General features: G+C 40.7%; 1 protein-coding gene across 8 annotated transcripts in view; it reads right to left on the reverse strand.

The window, feature by feature from the left end:
- The window catches only part of DAB2IP (DAB2 interacting protein), a 238,113-nt gene that overhangs the window by 176,299 nt on the left and 42,514 nt on the right, over positions 1 to 19,300 (reverse strand). For 5 of the 8 annotated variants that reach the window (XM_035555496.2, XM_035555503.2, XM_035555497.2 and 2 more), the window contains exon 1: positions 14,451 to 14,893. The exons of 2 other annotated variants lie outside the window; for them this stretch is intronic. In XM_035555496.2, coding sequence (XP_035411389.1) covers positions 14,451 to 14,508 — 58 coding nt within the window. In that variant the 5' untranslated portion in view covers positions 14,509 to 14,893. Of the gene's footprint in view, positions 1 to 5,942; positions 6,136 to 14,450; positions 14,894 to 19,300 lie in introns of those variants that run through there. One more of the 8 variants, XM_035555501.2, reaches the window with a different exon arrangement.

The raw sequence follows: 19,300 nt of genomic DNA on the forward strand, positions 1-19,300 counted from the left end.
AAAAACATAAAATAAGACAATCCAGCTGATTTTTTCTTGGACTTTTCTAGTATTGACTGCTGGATGAAGCTCAACACAAATTTGTTTTCCCTACCCCAAATTTAATTTAGACTTGTAATACGAGGGCTGAAGTCTTTCCTTGTTAATTTGTAAATGTCTTTAGAAAACTAAACGACCTATTTGGACTGGTGACTCTTTACAAAGGAAGAAAAAACCTCTTGTCACAAAGCTGAATACGTTAACAAATTTGTGTTGGATATTCCCTTGAGGAAAGTGTCTTAGACCTGAACACTGGTAGCTCTTTCAAAACCAGGCAGCTGGTTAGCCCCGTGGCTTGAAAATTGGAAGGGGTTTGCTCTTAACACTGCAAGAGACCTTCGCCTTTTTAGCACGACAGTGTGACAAGCAGGCTGACAGGTCATAAACCTGTTCTTTCTTCTTGACTCTTTAATTCCACCCATAAAAAAAGTCTTTTTCAATGCCCTGAATACCTGGCTGTCAGAACATCCTCTTATTCCCCATCTTCCCCAGGCACTGTCAGAAGGAAAGCTAGTGTCACCTTCTGGAGCCAGCAGCTATGCTTCTTCTGGTGGGGGGGGGGGGGGTACTTGAGAGGAAGGGGCCTTTGCTTTTAGAGATAAAACCATGTGGACAAAATTACAAGAAAATTGACAAACCCATACATACTAAGGTATGAAACTTTCTGTAAGGATTTCTTTTTAAAGAACAGACTTGTTCCATCTTGCTTCCCCCCTGAACTCACCCACACAAACTGTATTAAAAGCACAAGCTTGCATATATTATCAGTATTCTCCATTTCGTTTTAATGCTATTAATAATTACCATTTCTCCAATTAATACTATCACGAAATTCCGTGCAATTCTGTGCAAATCTATAAACTCCAGACATACCCAGCAGCCATTTCACATACTGCAGTTTGAAAAACACACTGCCCTAACCCAAACCGCATCCTCTATGCACAGCGAAAGGAAACGTGCATGTTTAAAACATTTCTCTCTTCAACCATTTCTCTTTCTCAAGACACCTATTTTCAGACCCTGATTTTAAACTAGAGCTTCAGTACTTCTACGTTGTCGACAGACCATTTAATATTAGTTCTTTTAGAACTCCAATTGCAAAAGTGAAGTGAGGTACGAGACTCGTTCTCGGTGGCACTATTCTTTGCCTTCAGTTCTGTGCCACTTAAGTAAAAGCTGTAATCTCCAAACAAGGGACCTCCTTCTCCTGCCGTGAGGCAGCCAAGGTCAGGAGCAGAAGCTAGAGATGCTGCACATGGTTTCCACAAGAAAGCCTGGAAATACACATTTTGTCCTCCTACTGAATGCTGTCCCTTTCAGATTACCATTTATTATTTGGTCTGTAGGTATTTATGGCTACTCTACAGCCCCGTATGGAAGTACCTATGGCTCTTCCAGCTTTGTCCTCAGCCTGCTGAAGGCATATGATGCCAAGTTATCACAACAGTTTGCCAAGTAACAGTTCCCAGTAATGAGAACCCCAGAAATAAGGGCCCTGAGGCCTCAACGGCTTCTTATAAAGGAAGTGTGCGTCTCTGGGTCACGGCTGAGAGGATCGCCGCTGTGGTTCTGTGGTTATTCCTACAGCAGCTCCTGGCACAGCACCCACGCAGTGTTTGGAGGTCAGACAGCAGCCTTCCACTTCCCGCACGGCAGCCCCAGGAAGGGCAGCCAGGCAGTACAGAAGGCCAGCAGGTAGCACGGCGTAGGTTTGGGAATTCATTTCCAGCTCACAGTACAATGCACTGTTATTCTTGGTAATTTGCAGAAGGATACATACAAAATCACTACCGTTTTGACTGAGTTTGATTTAAATGTAGCAGTTAACTATTTTAAAGCATTAACTTCAGGGAATTAAATGCCAAACTAATAAAACTGAAGAAATACCACCGTTGTTTGATATTCTTTTAACAGCTCAGAAGTTGTTTTATTTTTTGAGCCATATAACAGGAATAGCACTGCTTTGGACATCATGAAAGTCAAAGAGTAAGACATTGCAGCTTTGTAAAGAAATACTATCAAAAAGACAAGTTTGAAGGACAAAGGCATGGATGAAATTAGCTGAATTTTCTTTGGAAAATATTATATTCAGTTGAAAATCAGATTTTGATTATTCTAGAGATTCACGCAACTGCCATACAGCTCTGGCTGTATCTTTTCAAGACTAAATTGCCTAGGCTGAAGGCAAGAGAAGCCCTTCACATGCAGCCCCACTACACCCTGTTCACAGCAGAAGTGGTTAGGGGTCCCGGGTCAGGGAACTACAGGCAATCCACCCCAGAGCCAGGCAGCTGGCATGGACTGCTGTGAGAAAAGAGTGGATGGAGGTTTAAAGACCTCAAGAGGGAACGGCTTCCAACAAACCTACTTTTGCTGATTTTCACTTCCACAGCTGTTCTGAAAAATGGTTTCACGCAGCCTGAAACAGAGACCAGGGCTTCTCCGCTCTACCCTGCATGCCACCAGACTACTCCAGTTTCTCTGAAGCCCTTCTTTCTTGCTTGCTGTTCCTTTTCTGTTTAAAACACTGGCTTCTATGCTTCATCTGAGCTAAATGAAGTCAAGGTAGCCATTTTTTATCTTGATTTTTGTTACCTTATCTTGTTTTTCTCTCCTTTTTGATTTGGATAGTCTTCTGGCAAGCACCAGCAGCAATGACATCATAGCAGGAGGCGGCATCTATTCAGGGGAGCTCAGAGCCAGCAAAAATACTCCCAAGAACACTAAAATAGTTCCTATTACATTTCCTTGGCAAAGGAAAATTGTATTATATAAAAAAGCAAAAGAAATAGTTATCACAGATGCATGCAAAGTTCTTAAGTTAATGACTGCACCTCAACGCTCTGGTTCACATCTGCAGCCTGGCAGCCTCTACTCTAGGGAGGTCAGATCTGTGAAGCTTACTAAAAATCTGCTCCAAGCTCACTAAAAATCTAGACTCCAAGCACCAAAGTATGGAAGAGGGAACCACATTCCTTGTGAATTAAGTGAGACTGAACTCCCAGAGAAAGTCTGGCAACTAAGGCTGGCAGGAGCAGTTGCAGTGGAGGAAAGAGGAACGAAGTCTATGTGGATTCCTGAAATTAAGCTGTAAATACCCAATCGTGTTGTTGCATTGGCAGATTGCCACTTTACCAAGAAAACACTCTTTCCTATACTGAAAACGACAATTCTTCATCTTCAAGGAACCAAAAACTCAGGCCTGCTTACAAACAGCACCAAGATTTTCCAACTTCCTATAAGCATGTCAGGTGGATATTGCTTTCCACAGTAAAAGGACAAACGTCTCCAGCAAATTATCTTTTATTTATTTAATTAATTATGGAGGTGACAGAGAGAGAAGAAAAGAAAGGGAAATGGGCTAAGAAGCTACAACACAGCAACAATGCAACACTAAAAGCTCCCTGTGTACAACTGTGAGCAAGCCACTTTTAATTCAGCTCTCCTTTACAAGAAGGGGATAACAAGAACACGTTTAAACTTGCATGAGGATAGCTGGATTAGAGACTGAAAAGCAGATGAAATTGCTGTACTCAGGATCATAACAGCACACTAGCAACAGGAAGGCCAACAAGAAGTGCTCTGCAGCTGCACAGAATCACATTCAAGGGAAATATTAAGCAGCACTAAGTTGTGGAGGGTTCTGCAGAGGGATCTAGTAGCAACCCTCTACAAAAGGGTTGGTTGCATGTTTGGTCCTTAAGCAATGAACTCTGCCCCATGAAAACACACACATCACAGTTAGACCACTGAATCAAGTAACTACTATTTTTGATGAAGGAAAACCATAAAAACCATATACACTTTGAGCAAAAAGGAAACACACTTTCATCAGCAGCAATTTTTTGATTTAAGTGTGCGTATGAACATAGCACTGAATTAAAAAGCTCTGATTCCACTGTACACTATCATTTATAGCTTCTCCTGAGGCTCTGCTGCCAAGGGCTAAAAAACTTCAGCTATGCCTGGAATGGAAGTGATCTTCACCCCTGAAGTTCAAAGGTCAGGATTTTACTCCCAATGCCCCTTCATTACCATCATCATGTCTGGACCAATGACAGATTAATAAAGGGCACCTGGGAAATTTTTAATTGCCAATATAATTCCACCAGAAAAGACCTGGGTGAGCATTTATTATTATTATCAGCAGCAATGAATGAGAAATAGTTTTTCTATCCCCAGAAGTGTGACAATTACTGGAAAACGTCATTTGCACTGGTACATGCAAGACTTTTCAAGGTTTCTAAATGTACATAAAAGGAGAGAGGCACCCTTGGCTTGCAGCCGGCATAGCGAGACCTTAATCCTATATCATATGCCCTAAGCAAGTACAGTGGCTACCAGCCAACAGCCTGCACTGCTGTAGCACCTCTCTGTGGTTCAGGTGTTCCTTCTCTGGCTTGCAACAATTTTCCTGATTCAGGCTTCTCCAAAGAAGGTATTTTCCTCATTAAAAGTGTAATTTCTGATGATCTGGCATTTCGCCACAAAAATGACTAAGTGAAAAGGTCGGAAGGGAGGTTTGGGTTGGACATCAGGAAGAATTTTCTCATGGATGGGGTGGTGGAGCACTGGAACAGGCTGCCCAGGGAGGTGGTGGCGTCCCCATCCCTGGAGGTATTTAGGGGATGTGTATTTAGGTACTGAGGGCCATGGTTTAGTGATGGGACTCAGCAGGTCAGGTTGATGGCTGGAGTTGGTGACTTTGAAGGTCTTTCCCAACCTAGACGATTCTGTGAAATGAGATCTAATTTTTTATTTATGTTTTTTAGTGAAACTGGAGACAGCTACAGCTCTTTTCTGTATTGCAAGAGCACTAGCTCAAGAGGCTTGAGTTTAAGAAAGCATGCTAGATGTAGGCTCTTCTCTTGTTTATTTAAAATTGATTCAATATGGAAAGTTTAGGTTGGATCAAGTATCAGTTATATAAATTCACTGCTCCTCTATTTGTTGCATATATTTCTCTTAGAATACACAGAGGGACCTGAAACTTACATATTTAGTTTAGATACAGTTACAATTAACATATCAACACAGAAGAGAAAGCTAAAACCCAGGTATTTGTCAAAAATAAGTAACAGTGAGGCCTTCAGCAAACATAAGGTCTTAGAAATATTCTTTGCAGATTTCTCCTTGGAACAGATGACAGCAAATTGAATAATCTGACTCACTGGAAGGAAGGCTAGCATTTTGTAAAATAGCAGCATTTCATTTGCTCCTCCAGCTAACTTTGCCTTCTGTAGCTACGAGTGTCTGACTGAAATGTCACCTCTAGAAAAAAAAACAAACTACTGTTTTAAAACAATATCGTAAAGTTAAGTATGTGCTAATTAGTGGTGGGAGAGAGTGGTGGCCAGCAGTCTGCTTGTGGCAGGCCTGTTGTTTTGAGGTTAAAGGCATGGCTACAGTTCTCTCTCTACTGATTGAATCTACACCAGCAGGTCATTAGTGTGCAGGATTTAATAGGCTCACAAACTATATCTTGTCTCCTTGAAGTGGAATGCACCATTTGACTGCAAATCCGGACTGCTGGAAAATAACTGTGTTTTGTCTGAGATAACACTCAGGGAAACATGAGTTGGGAGAGCTCTCTTCCAAAAAAATGCAAACCCAAATGTATATGCAGTCTTGAATTACAATTACACTTACATTGCACAAACTTTGTTTTTAAAACCTAAAAACTTTGTTTTAAAAACCTACAAAAGAACGAACAAGCATTGTTCCAACTCTGCTCATTTCTTCAGGCTCATTAAAGACATTCTGAGACAAAACACAGTTTTTGATCTCAGGCATTGCTACAAGGCAACTGTACATTTCAAATGAGACATTCATTCCTAACAAAACAAAACCTCTATGTAAGTAAAAAGTCAGTCCCTGAAATGCAGAAGTCCTTAATTGCTTACCTTTTATAAGCAGGTCAAATTTTTAGAAGTAGTTTCTCAAAGCAGCTCAGACATTCCATGTTGACTGCTGCATCGCAATAAACAGCTGCAAAACTTGCTGATTTATTCCCCCACTTTGTGTGCATTCTGAACCCCAGAAGAAATCCCATGCAGGAAAAAAAAAAGCAAAGAAAAAACACCCCAAAACCCACAGGAGAAGCACCTCGGCTTCACCCTTGAGCAAAGCACAAAAAAGTTTAACAGGGAAGCAGAAAGGAAATACAGGCACAACTAAGTTTGGCTAACAAACAGCAAAAGCAAGCTTGTTCCCTTTGCCTCTAGTCCTGGCTAAAGGTGCCTCTCCAAGCAAAATTCACTGAGGCTCCCAGCTCCTCGGAGCAGATGGTATTCACACATTATTCCCCAACAGCAGCATTCCCTAGGCCAATCAGGAGGCAGCACTCAAAAGCCAAGCGCTTCCCAGACTCTGTTACAGTTTTCAATAGCTATAGCACAAGATGAATGACTCAGAAAATGAATAAGCAGGGAAAATAAAACACGCCTCTCTCCCAGTCAGAGGCACAGGCAGGCAGTTCAGCAACCCGAATGTACTAAGCATTGGCTTCGAGTCGAATGCACCTGTTTTTTCCCTAAATCCTAAATGCTGATTACATTTTCCATATCTTTGTGCTGTCAACTTAATCTTGGGTTGGAAGTCACAGGAAGAATTAAATCTCTGCATTTCTTTCTTCAGTCTTAAACACTACAAACATTTGAAAGAGTCAAAAAAGGATGAACTGTGTGCATGTTCTTCAAGATAAACAACTCCCAGTTAACTCGATGAAGCTTCTCATGCCATCTCTTGCTGAAAACCTACATAAAAAGCTCTCGATATTTCTACTGGCTCTACCTAAATTTACCAGGGAAGTTTAAATTACAATAAAACAAATACAACTAAGAAGCAAGTGAGCTAACCACTACCCACCTTTCAGGGGAACTATGTTACCCAAAAGCTGGCCAAAACCAGTAAACTATTTCCAACTGCTTTGTTTAGCTTATATACCATTGCAACTGTCTCATCCAGGGATCACTCTTAAATCCAACTGCACAACTTGATGTCCGGCTTTTTTGACAGCTGCAAATGAGTAGTAAAGGATGAGCTGCTGAACAAAGCAAGTTACTCCTGGAAGCAGACTTGCAGAGCACTGACAGTTTTCTCCCTAGAATAAAGTACTGCCCTCGTCAGCCTTCCAAAACATACTGAAATTCTCTTTATTTTTTTTTACAGCAGAAAAGACTCTAAGAAGATAACGCTGCATTTCATGTTCCTGTACCAGCTCTCACTGCAGTCTACATACAATGCTTTTATTGCTGCCACCAGAAATTAACTCTGGGTTGGCCAACGCACTGCAGTCAGACAAGTGGAGTCAGTTAAATCAGCTGAACTATCTGGGGTGGGAAGTATTCTGCCAGGTTCCCCTGGATATTTTCAGATCTTTGTCTGTGGCGGTAAATTGATCCTTTGCATTCCTGTCTGACACATGAACTGTGAAAAACTCTTCAGGGATATTCTCTCTGCCACGAGTAATACTCTAATAGCACTTCTGCAAAATATAAGACCAGCTGCAGAGACAATGAAATACTGTGAACTCTGGTCTAACTTTTACTATTATTATTTTAAGTCAAATATACGTATTTATTTATTCTGGAACAAGTAAGAGGACTCCATTCACATCTTACTTTCCTTATTTCAAAACACTGAGCACTGGGAATTCTCCAGCCTGGATTAACTGTAGGATTCAGAGGCATCGATTTGCTCCACACGCCACGCCATGCCCACCCAATGGTTAAGCAAACAAGCCCACACATCGAGCTACAGGACAAAGAACAACGGCTCGTGTCAGTACGTTTGCCACAGCTGTCTACCAACTTCCCAGATACCTCTAGAAAAGTATCTAAAGGCGTAAACCAAATAGCAGCATATCTAGATTTGGTAGAAAAACAAACTTGAAACTTTATTTTGGCAGACATTTTCTGATCGCTGCATTAAGCTCTGGGGCTGCCAAAATCTCTGACTACTGACTCACCGAGCGAGGCAGCTGGTAGGCCTCCAAGTCTGTATAAGCAGTAGCGATGCTTTGCAATTAAATCTTTTGCATGTGCTAGTTCCTTGGAGATGCTCAGAGGGGAAGCATACCTAAATGTAAACCTTATTACCATAATGATCTGACACAATAACTGCACGGATGTGTCGAGAAACCTCCCTGACAAACATCCGAAGCAGACAATCAGACTAAAGAACATTGCAGTGAAGTGGCCAAAGGTAAGCACCTATTTATTCTTTCCATCCCTAAGCATACAGCACTCTTGTTAGACATGGATGTAAAGCATCAGCTGTTGCCAACCTTTCTGGGCATCGCCAGAACAGGAGGCTGCTGCCCAACACCTCAGTAGCTTCACGTATGGGATCACAGCAACCCGTGCTTAAAGGTCGCAGAAAAGGTCTCGATAAAGACTTACACCTTCTATTGCAGCTTCTCCAGTTTCTGCTATCTGCTACCCAGAACCTTATGAATTTGAATGCTTCTGACCTACAAATACCTTGATATATCATCTTCACTTCCATGAAATCCCTTGTCCTTTGTCTTCCAAATCACACACATGAATGTAACATTAAAAACCCGTTGTAGAAAGTTCTGTGAGAGACTCATAACAGTGTCATATTTCAGAGAGAGAACTCGAAGGCTTTGCTGCAAGGCCATGCTTTGGAGTTGATCTTTTTGGAAGCAAAATAAAAGAGGCTTTGGAAATATTTGACTATGAAAAGCCCCTTTTCTTCGTTATGAAAAATGAAGGCACTACCTTAACTGTTTCCAGTACCTCCAAGTACAGATGGTTATACCCTGTTCATCTAACGTCCCTGGGTACTTTCATGTAGATGGTTCTCCTTTACTGCGGGCTCATAGGCTGGTGGGGTGCTTGTTGCTTGATTGGCTTGACCTTCTTCTATGGATTTTAGTAGTGAGAGCAAGGAAGAGACTGCATGCAATGTTTGTTCCTAATTCATTTATAAACTTGGAAATTGTTGAATGCATTCTACAAATCATTATATAGTAATCTTGTTAATCTTTGGTCTCCTATTCCCCCAGAGCTTTCTGCCTTTTTGATACTGTTGGACACTTCACTAAAGCTATATTGGATTTCTCCGTTTCACCACATACTGTAAATTATACTGAAGTTTCCAGATATTGCTTATATCTATTTTTAAATCTTTCTCTTCATTGCCAAAAAGTTCTGTGGACAATAAAGAAATCCAATTATACCCTCCCACCTATTTTAAACTCTGTGTTTACTTTACTCGCCACACACTCACTGACAGTTCAGACAGACTATTTACTATTCTTTTCCAGCAATGATCGCTACACATACTTGGATCATTTCTTTAGAGTACGCCCCGTACTGGTCATACAACTTACAGGCTCCTCAGCAAATAACGTGGAACAGTGGCCTAATGTTACCTCCAGGGCTAAGCTGTCACTATTTCAGATGTTCACCAATAAATAATGCCCTCAGGTAGGACATACATGAATTTGTCAGCAGTATTTCTTATGTACAGATACTCCACTTTGTCTTTGCCCACCAAGATTTAAAACTTTTTTTTTTTCCAGAAAAATGCATTTACTCCTTCACTCTTACCTTTCAGTGCAGCACATCTTACATATGAGTTATAGTTAGTACCTGAATACAGTATAGGTAAAATGAAGAAAACTACGGCATGCTGTAAGAAAAGGACTGCCACCCAAAATATGCCTGCTGCTTTTATGCACAATTCATTCGGAATTCAATCTGCATTTATCTTCTGCACGTATTACATTGGCATTTGTCTTCCTCTTTCCAATTTTTCCTACCATCGAGCACACGTTCCTTTACCTCTCTTTTCTCAGAAATCATGAAGATAGACATGGTATAAGGACCGCAACAAAGAAGAGAAGAATGATGGCTAAATGTCTCAATGCTCTATAGTTCTCAGCTAGCTCAGCCTTGAAAACTGACATTCACGATGAGAAAGTATGATTTTAAATAACTGCTATTTAATCAAAAGAGAGACCTCGCTTATGTAACAGAATATCAAGGAATAATATATTTGCTAAAGAATTCTAAACATCTCTAAGTAACCACATAAGTATTTCTACTAATAATATACACTTTGGTTTTTTAACTTATTGAATCCAAAGAGTTCTTTACAAACAAAAGCAAACAACGTAAATGCTGGCTGAGGTAAGCAGATGAAGAAGGCATCGTTTTTAAATGACCTATGCCACAGGCCACAGTGCAGAACTGCTTAATCACCTAACGATAGTTTAATGTGTTTAATTTCCAAACTATGCATTAGCATTTGTCTTCGGTCCTGTAGACAGTGATGGGAAATCCTCTTTTAAGAAGACAATCATATGAGGTCAATAACACATATATTGTCCACACAGTGAAATAAACTTCACGGCCATGAAATGGAAGAGCCTATGGAGCTGATGAGCCCTCGGCTCTGTCTGCTGAGGTGCTGGGTGAGGTGCCCCAAATGAGGGCATCTGCTGGATGCAGCCCAGTAGCCACGTTCATGGCCTTCGCCTGTTCTATGGCAGATCTTTGTTCTCTCTCTCTCAATAAAACACCTCACTCTTCACCTGCAGCAGCCATAAATTATTGGTCTTGGGTTCCTGCACAGCTCTGCTATTAAACTTCAGATCTGATCTAGAAAAGCTTTTGTTTTCCCAGTCCTTACTTCTGCTTTCCTCTCTACCAAATGCAATCTTTAACGCACATCAAGGTGCTGCTGAGGTTAGGATTTCCTTACTGCCCTAGACCATTGCTTAAAGAATCTAAATTACCAACAGCAGGAAAAGTTCAGGCCTGGCTGTCATCCATGCAATCCTCCCGGCTGATTACGTACGTCAGAGTTTGAAAAACACATGCCATAATTCTTGTATTATCAAAGCACAATGGTTTAACTCCAGTCCTCTGTGGTACAAAACCTGCATTTGTGATTCGCCCTCACTGTGTAGGGAATATGATTCCACTAAAACCAGTAGACGAGGTTTGCCCTACAATGTTGTTCAGAAAGTCCGCTAAATCCACCGTGCCTCTGAAAGCTTAATAAGTAACTCAAAAAGAAATACTGTCAGGCTACACACCAGAATAAACTCAGAGGTGATACCAGTGTTCACTATAGCGACAAAAAGTGTAATCTAAGCAATCAGAAGACACAACGAATGCACAGTTCACATATACTTTGTACTCAAGAGTTTGTACACAAATACAACGTTTTATAAATCTTCGCCAGCTCACAAAAAACTGCTGAGTTGTCTTTTACTCTTATAGCTGCAAGCGGCTATAGCACAAAGAGAAATCTGCAGCTCTGATATGTCATCCCTCTGAAATGGATAATTTAGGGTTATGGTTTCAGAATCAGCACATTCTTCAGCACTTTTCTTCCAAGAAAAGGTTGTGGGTTTGTATGTGTGCGTGTGCCTGTGTGTGTAACAGAAAGAGAGAGAAGAACCAAGTAAATTCATTCAGTATATTAAAAAGAACACATCAAAAAGTCAGAACTGTGGGCCATCATAAAATGACAATAATCTTTCTTTATATTCCCACTTTTCAGAAAATATTGGGGGTGGGGATGCTGTAATGATTTTTAAAAGCCTTACAAGAATCTGTATCGTTACGTGAGCTTTTATCCTAGGCACACAGGCAGAAAAGTTGCAGAACTTTGTCTGCTTTCACAAGCATCAAAATGGATAGCAACCTCTCAAGCTGGTGTTCAAAGTGGCGCAAGTACCACAGCTCAACGAGGAATCATAGAAAATAACCCAATAACCATTTCATCCACAGGTTATGATTTTATTCCAAGGTCTTTTGTGTCAAGGCAACTAACACAGCTGAAATCTCATTTCAGGCCCCCAAATAAATGAGCTGGTCCTCTGCTCCAGTCACAAGCAGTAATAAATCCATGAGGTATCCTCCACAAAAGGTTGGCAACCTGATCTGATTAGTAAAAAAAACTGTGTGGAAAAATGAGCCACACAGCTTCTCAGTCTTGAATATTCCACTAAGGTCTTTCTAGATGATTTCACACATCTCTATAAGCAAATGAAAGGGCTGCAAGAGGCAAAAAGAGCAAATCTAAAGTATATTACTGCCACATATCCTTCAGAACAGCTTTTGCTATCATTAGTGATCTATTTATCGGGCTGGTCACGACCAGCTAAGAACGAACTGACACTGGATTCTAAGATAAGGTATATGGCAAACCAGGAAGGACTATCCGGTAAATCAAAAACGAAATAACAGTTTTCATTCTGCCAGCAGAAGGAATTTGATTTGACATTCTTGAAGGCAAAAAGGCACTTTTACAGAAAGCAGTTCAAGTTACGGTCTGTTCCCAGGGCGTCCGTGTTTGTCACGTGGGCAGTACAGTAAGATAAACACAATAGTTATCCGTGTGGTCAGAGCAGCTCATTTGCTGTCTGATAATAAGAGGGACAAAGGGGCTGCTCCATGAATGACAGCTACCAGAAAACCTTCTCAAAGGAGAAAACCTTTCTCACCAGCACCCTGCTAGCATATTTTTGAGAACTTTCTACTGAATGAATTCATGCAAAATAATGCATGGTATATCCTAACAGATTAACGCATCGATTCTGCGCATTGCTCCTGCGGCTCCAGCAGCAGAACACCTTATGCAATTGACCTGAAAAACAAATGGTTCAACCTTTTTTCTTTTTTTTATTTTAAACCATGGAATTGTTTAAATCAAAGTAATTTAAAAAATATATCTAAAAGGAAGCCAGGGATTTATAAAGTTAGGAAGGGGGAACCACAGGAAGTTCTTCTCTGGTCCTTAGTGCCATGGGTGCTTATTTCTCTCATTTCACAGTATGAACATTTCCAGTGCCTATCTACTTATTCAAATATTTTGTAGGAAACGCAAGTTACTACAGAATGTGACAGAATATACTTCACATGTCTGTAGGGAGAAGAGTGAAGTTCTATATCTTAAATATACGTTCTAAATTTAGTGAGCTGTTTTAGCAAATCTGAGAAAGCAAAGTTACTCTTATATTTCCCAAAGAATCAGGACATTCTCTCTGTGACTCCTAAAACCCAGATTCTAATGTTGGGACAGGCAAAGATAGTTGTTTATATGTTTGTTAACATCAGCCCAAAATGTGCATGCACTTCTCTGAAAATCCTAAAACTTGCTGCTATAAAGAAAAAAAATAACTTTCAATTCTGTGTCATAGTGGCATAAGAGCAGGAGTAAGACTTGAGAGGTAGATGCTGTTGTTCTAGAGGGAAATTAATATAACTGCATGAAGAGAATAAAAACTGAAATAAAAGAACTGTGATTCTACCTTCTTAACTTTTTCAGGTAAATATTATCATCTGAAAAACACTGAATTTTGTCCTTGATTATTTTATACAATTCAACCTCAGCAGGGCACAGAGCTGGAAGTAAAGCAGCGCTGCCCACTTATATCTGTCCAGTCAACTGTTCACATAGTTTCAATGTTACTTCATTCCCTTAACCACATTCCTTCCGCACAGCTTCAGGTCTACCCTGATATTAACACTGCGGTTACGTTGTACTAAAAGCTCCGGGTTATCAGCAGAAAATATGCTGCAGGAATTCCAGAGGTAGCTCTTGAACCCTATCTATGCAGAAGGTGGAATACTTTGTGGATTTCAAACTGCATACAGAATAGCACTAAATAAATATGAAAAAGCTGAGGATCGATGTATTCTGAAAAACACAATCTTAAATGGTTTTTAAAAATGTAAACAATTTGTTGTCCTCAATGCAGCCAATCCACTGTACTAACAGAGAAAAAAAAATCTAAGATTTGCAATTGCAAACAACTTTTCACCCCAATTTATGCCTTTTGTATGTCTTCTAACAGACCAGATAGCAGAACATCAGCATGTGGAATGTTATAAATCCAGGGAATAGCTGCAGTTTTAACCACAGACTTTAATTCCAGGGTGAATTTATGTGGTCCACAGCTAAATATATCCCTCTAAGTAAATTACTCACTGCAACTGCCTTTAGGAAAGCTTTCTGCAGATAAAGAAACTGTTTCCAAATGCTAGGCTTGACAGACACACAGCATAAAGTTACATTCTTTTCTCACTGGCAAAAAAGACCCCCAAACTGAATAACGTAAAATAAATAGGTTACTGTCCTCTCTGCAAAGACTGCCCAGGAGATAGGTTAATGAGGAGAGCACCGATCCTGCTGGATTACTTCTTACAATACCCTGTTTATATCAGTCTACTACATGCCTATCTTGAAACCCTGTAAACAGAGTGATTTTTAAGATAATGTGAAGCACATTACCACACTCATTTCTACTGATCCATGCAGAAGCCAGTAAAAACACATGCCTAACCCTGTGCCTTAAGTAGGATGTACAACTCAGACGCTCTTTCGCTATCCTTTATTTCCTCTTTTCTATGTTTTCTACTTCTTACCATTGGAGTTGTCCTGGTCCAAGGGATTATCTGGTTCCATTACTTCAAATAAAAGCATCCAACATGCAGTTCTCCATGCAGCAGAGGCATAAAAACACAGCAGTTGCCTAAGCTGATTCACCTGATTTATGAATTAGTGCTGCATCCATAAGAGGCTGTGTTTCTTCTTTTGTATTACATCTGGCTGCTTTTCCAACTAGATGGCTGGGTATTACAGCATGCAGGCCTTTTTCCAGCATCCTCTTAATGCATTATATTTAAAGTAGCAGCAACCTTTTTCTCCCATCCCCCAGAATAAGTTACAGCAATGTAACTAGGCTGAGCTGGCAGAGAGCGGAGCTCATTCAGAACAGGACCTGCAAGCGTTCTCCGATCCGTGTTGCTGCATAAAGAGAATGACTGATACAATAAAAAGTAAGTGGGGTTTGACACAGCACGGTACGCACTGCAGAAAATCGCACCAAAACCAGCAAAGGTCTTGAGGGCTTGGGGAATGCCTTCTGAAGCCACCAGTACCCACCCCCTCCCACACAAACACAAATTATGTCCTGCTCCCTCCTCCCCTTCCCCCCCGCTCCAATCTTTTATAACCCTGGATCTCCTCCAGCAATAGTCTGTTCCTTTACTCAGTTTATAATAAACTCTGCCATTCCCTTGTGTCCCTAGGGCTGTCTTGGAACGGAAAGAGGCTGTTTGCCGAATGAATAGACCAGCCACTGCCTAACAGGGAGGCAGCTCGGGGACTCTGCGCTGGGCAGCTGCAACTTGCTGCAGCAACAGCCGTCTGCTGGGCACCTTGTCCCGCATTTACCTCCTTTGCCAAGCCAGGAGCTGCTGCTAAGCTGGCTTCCTGAGAACCTTCTGCAAACGAGCTGGGGGCAAGCACTGGCTCTGACAGAATCAGATGATACACAACACCAGATTCTGGAACCGCAGACCCTCAAAACAGAGATAACGTTAGTTCGTGGTTAGATCGCGGGACCAGGAGTCAGGTCACCTTTGTTGTTCTGCTGGGTCTGCCACTAAGTCCCTGAGACTTCAGATAATTCAGAACTCTTCTTTGTGCCTCAGTTTTCTATAACACACATTGAAATGTGTCTTATCTCACGAGAATACAGCTGAAAGTTCCCAACTTTAAGTGCTTTGAACTTCTTGGATAAATGATACAGAAGAGGGGCTGAGGAAGATGACCCATCCCATCGCCTAGCTGAGAAATACTAAATTTTACTTTCTCTGAAGACATCTCCAAAAAAATAACATAAAAAGATATCAGTGTGCAACTATAAACCAAGGTGTCTCTCTGAAAGGTGAAGTTATGCCATTACAACAACCCTGGAACAATTTTCCAAATTCAGACTTTCAGGATCAATATTATTTTGAATGTGTTATTCAAACTCTTTAATACTCCACCAAAGGCATTAAGATTATCTCGTTCAAAAAAAAGAATGCTTTTGTTTAAATCTAAGGCAAGGATCACTCTAAACACCTACAACAGATTTAGTGCATTTTAGGTTTGTCATGGCTGATGACACAGGATTCAGAGGCAGACAACAGAGTGCAGGGTTTTCTATTTTGGTGCTCCTGGGTAATGCTTCTGCCTTACTAGCTCACTCTTTACAGAGTCATGTAACTTGTGCTTTAGAGCTGACTATTCATGCTTGGTGCTACAAGCTGTAGGCGGACAAATGAATGGCTGGCTGAAGGGAGAAAAACATGCAGTTCTGTATGGAGAAATTAACCTAGCAGGTTGATATGACTCTACTGTAATTGTACCTTACAAAAACACTTTAGTACTGTTCTTGAGAATTATGCCATATTAATAGAAGAAAAACTCATTTCCATGTATTTGTTTTAAGTATTGCTCAGTATATAGTCCCTATTAAATAATGTTCTGAGATCTCTGCCTTGGTCTAAATTACAGTGCTGCAAACCCTATATTCTCTCTTCTAGCACCCTACGCTCCCTATGTTCTTTACAACTTCACTACTTCTCCCCCTCACTGACAAAACAAAAAACCTCCCTCTTTCCACCTTCCCCACAAAGCCACCTACTCTGTGACTACAGGAACACGGCACTCTGCCTGCCTGCAGCCCTCCACCTGTTTGGGGTCATACATACAGTCTAGGATTTAGTACATGATAGAAAAAAGTGTGTTAACTCTTGACACACACATACGACATCCATCCAGTCTGACGTAACAAAAGCTGACCACGGTAGGAATAGAAGGGACTTAGAGACATTTTGGAAGCGAGCAGTCCTGGCCATTTGGCTACCCTGCATCCCAGGGTCTGGAACTGCACCAACGTACACACACGGTGACTCATTAACACGGCCTACCTAGGTCACAGGAGATGAACTCCAGATGCTGAGAGATCCGCGATCATCCATGTATAGCAGTACAGAGTGCTGTAATGCTCATTGCCATTGACAGGAATTATATAAAGAGAGAATTTGTATTTTTCCATGAAACAGAAACTGTGGATACATAATGTACTTTTCATAGACAATTTAGTACCAGGAAAGAATAAACACCTGTGAAATCCCTCCTCGTGGTGAATCGAGAGTAAGCCGGTAATGCTAACCAAACAGCCAAGACCGAGAAACTGAGACAGGAACAGTGAGTGTTATATACTTCTTTCGGCCTCAATGACTGCATATGAGAACTGATTTGACTTTAATGTCATCAAAATGATTTGCTCCTCTGCAGTTACGGCCCTAGTAAAAATTAATCTTTAATGTGCCAGTCAGAATGATGTCAATATTTTGGCTAAGGCAGTACTCACAGTTTCTAACAATCGAGCAATTGTCACGCATTCTTTGCTTGAGCACAGCTCATGCCGTCAGGAAAGTAGCTCATGCAATGATTTTGAAGAGAAAGGGACAGTTGGAAGACCAGGGCTTTGATCACTAGGGATTTTAATTGCTCAGGCACTGAATGGAAAATTGCAGAAGTAAAGAGGGAAATGATTTTCAGACAAATGGCCTGAATGGTCAGAGGCTATGCTAGACCAAATCCTAGGAAAAGAGCCAAGCACACTGAACTAATGAGTGTGGAAAGAGAAGTCTAGCTAGCATATTCTCTGGAATACCTATGAGGTTAAGCAGAACACAAAATTTAGAGTTTGGGAAAGCTGACTCTTCAAGGAAGGAATTTTGAAATGGTTGGAAGGAAGTGGAAATTAAATGTACTCTGTTTCTGTCTGATCAGAGCATCTCTGCATTCCCCTAGATAGGCAGTTATGAGACAAAAAAAGGACGTTCTAATTACCTAATGTCTGCATGAGGTTAATTTTAACACCATCTACCTGCCATACTCCAGTTGTGTTCAATGTGTAAGACTTCATGTCACAGGAATTGGTAGCTACTACCACTTAACTCCTATTTCTTTTCAGTAAACATGGGAATCTTAGTTCACATTTGCCTTTAATTGATGCCGTAACTTGAAATTGTAAACAGGAAAGATGTTACTTGCTTTTAGTTTGCTATTAACTTCCTGTAAAACTGGGCAAATCAGCTCATCTCTCACTTATCAGCTACATGGATCTGTATTTAACCTGTTACTCTTCATAAAGCAAGTTAACATTTCTGCATCAAGCTATACAGTTTAAGTTTGAAGTGGTAGAGATGTGGGGATATAACTTCAATTTGTTTCCAGGGAAAGGATTTGTTTCCTAAGTCTTTTTGGACCTGGTTTTGTTATTTTATACATAGTGACAATGGATTACAGTCAACTGAGAAGACTGTGAGAAGTCTACTTTCTTTTCTAAAAGGTGCTTTAAAGATCTCTAGGAACAGGTAAGTAGAAATACCTGTATATATAAACAAGTAGAGTCAAAGCACATTTGAAAATAACACACTCTTCATCCAGAAAAGCATGTTGATATAATTTTTACGTTGTTCCTGATAGACCTTATGATAGCAAAATGATGTGTTATCTCTAACAGCCCCAGGACAACCCTGAAGTACGTCATAACTTTGACTACATCTTACTTGTGCCAAGTAAACATGACCACTCCACTATTTTAAATAAAGACACAGGAACATAAAGCTGCAGGACACCTTCTTTGCAATCATGATTGTGACTTAGTTTGAAAGCTATAAAAACTTGAAGAGCCTTTACTATTTAAAGTTCTAATAGCCCTATAGTGAGTCTGTTAGAGCACAAGCAGGTAAAAAATTTCATCTGTTACACTTTAGTTGCTAGTATGTGTGCAAAACCAATTCCTGTGGATTCCTTCTGTCTGTCACTTCAGTAGTGTCACGCTACGGGAGAGGACCAAGTTGGAAATGGAAAGATCTCCATTATTTAAAATAAAGAGAAAACATTTTAGGCTGCACATCTAGAAAAAGGATTGAGAAGAGGTTCAGTTGCTTTTCCCCTTGAGAAACAGAAGAGTGGTACATTATTCTGCCTGCTTTTTGATGCAGTCGTTGCTAGCCAGTGTAAAAGATCAGCATGATGCCACAGCTGCCCGCCACCACACAGTCCTTCTTTGAAACATAAATTCATATGTAGGAGGGAGCAATGAATGCATGCAAGTTGAAAAGCCAATGAAGTACAGACCTGCTTAACAAAACAGTCTGCCAAGGTTACTGGGGGTGTTGTCAAAGCCTCTTCTTTTATGAGGCTGAATAACAATTCATACCAAGTAACCAGCGTCACAGTTTCTTTGGCTTTACCTGGCAAGTTTTCAAAGTCACTCTTCATGGCTGGGTCTGTTCACATTGAGATGCAGCTTATCTTGCCCTGGACAGCAAACGCAGGGATGATCGTACTCCAAAAGTTCATGCCAAAGTCCTATTGTGCTGTTTTGCTGCTTGAACTATGTCTGTCGTAAATGTGCTTGTAG

This window comes from Cygnus atratus, chromosome 19 (genome assembly GCF_013377495.2).
Source record: "Cygnus atratus isolate AKBS03 ecotype Queensland, Australia chromosome 19, CAtr_DNAZoo_HiC_assembly, whole genome shotgun sequence".
NCBI lineage: Eukaryota > Metazoa > Chordata > Aves > Anseriformes > Anatidae > Cygnus > Cygnus atratus.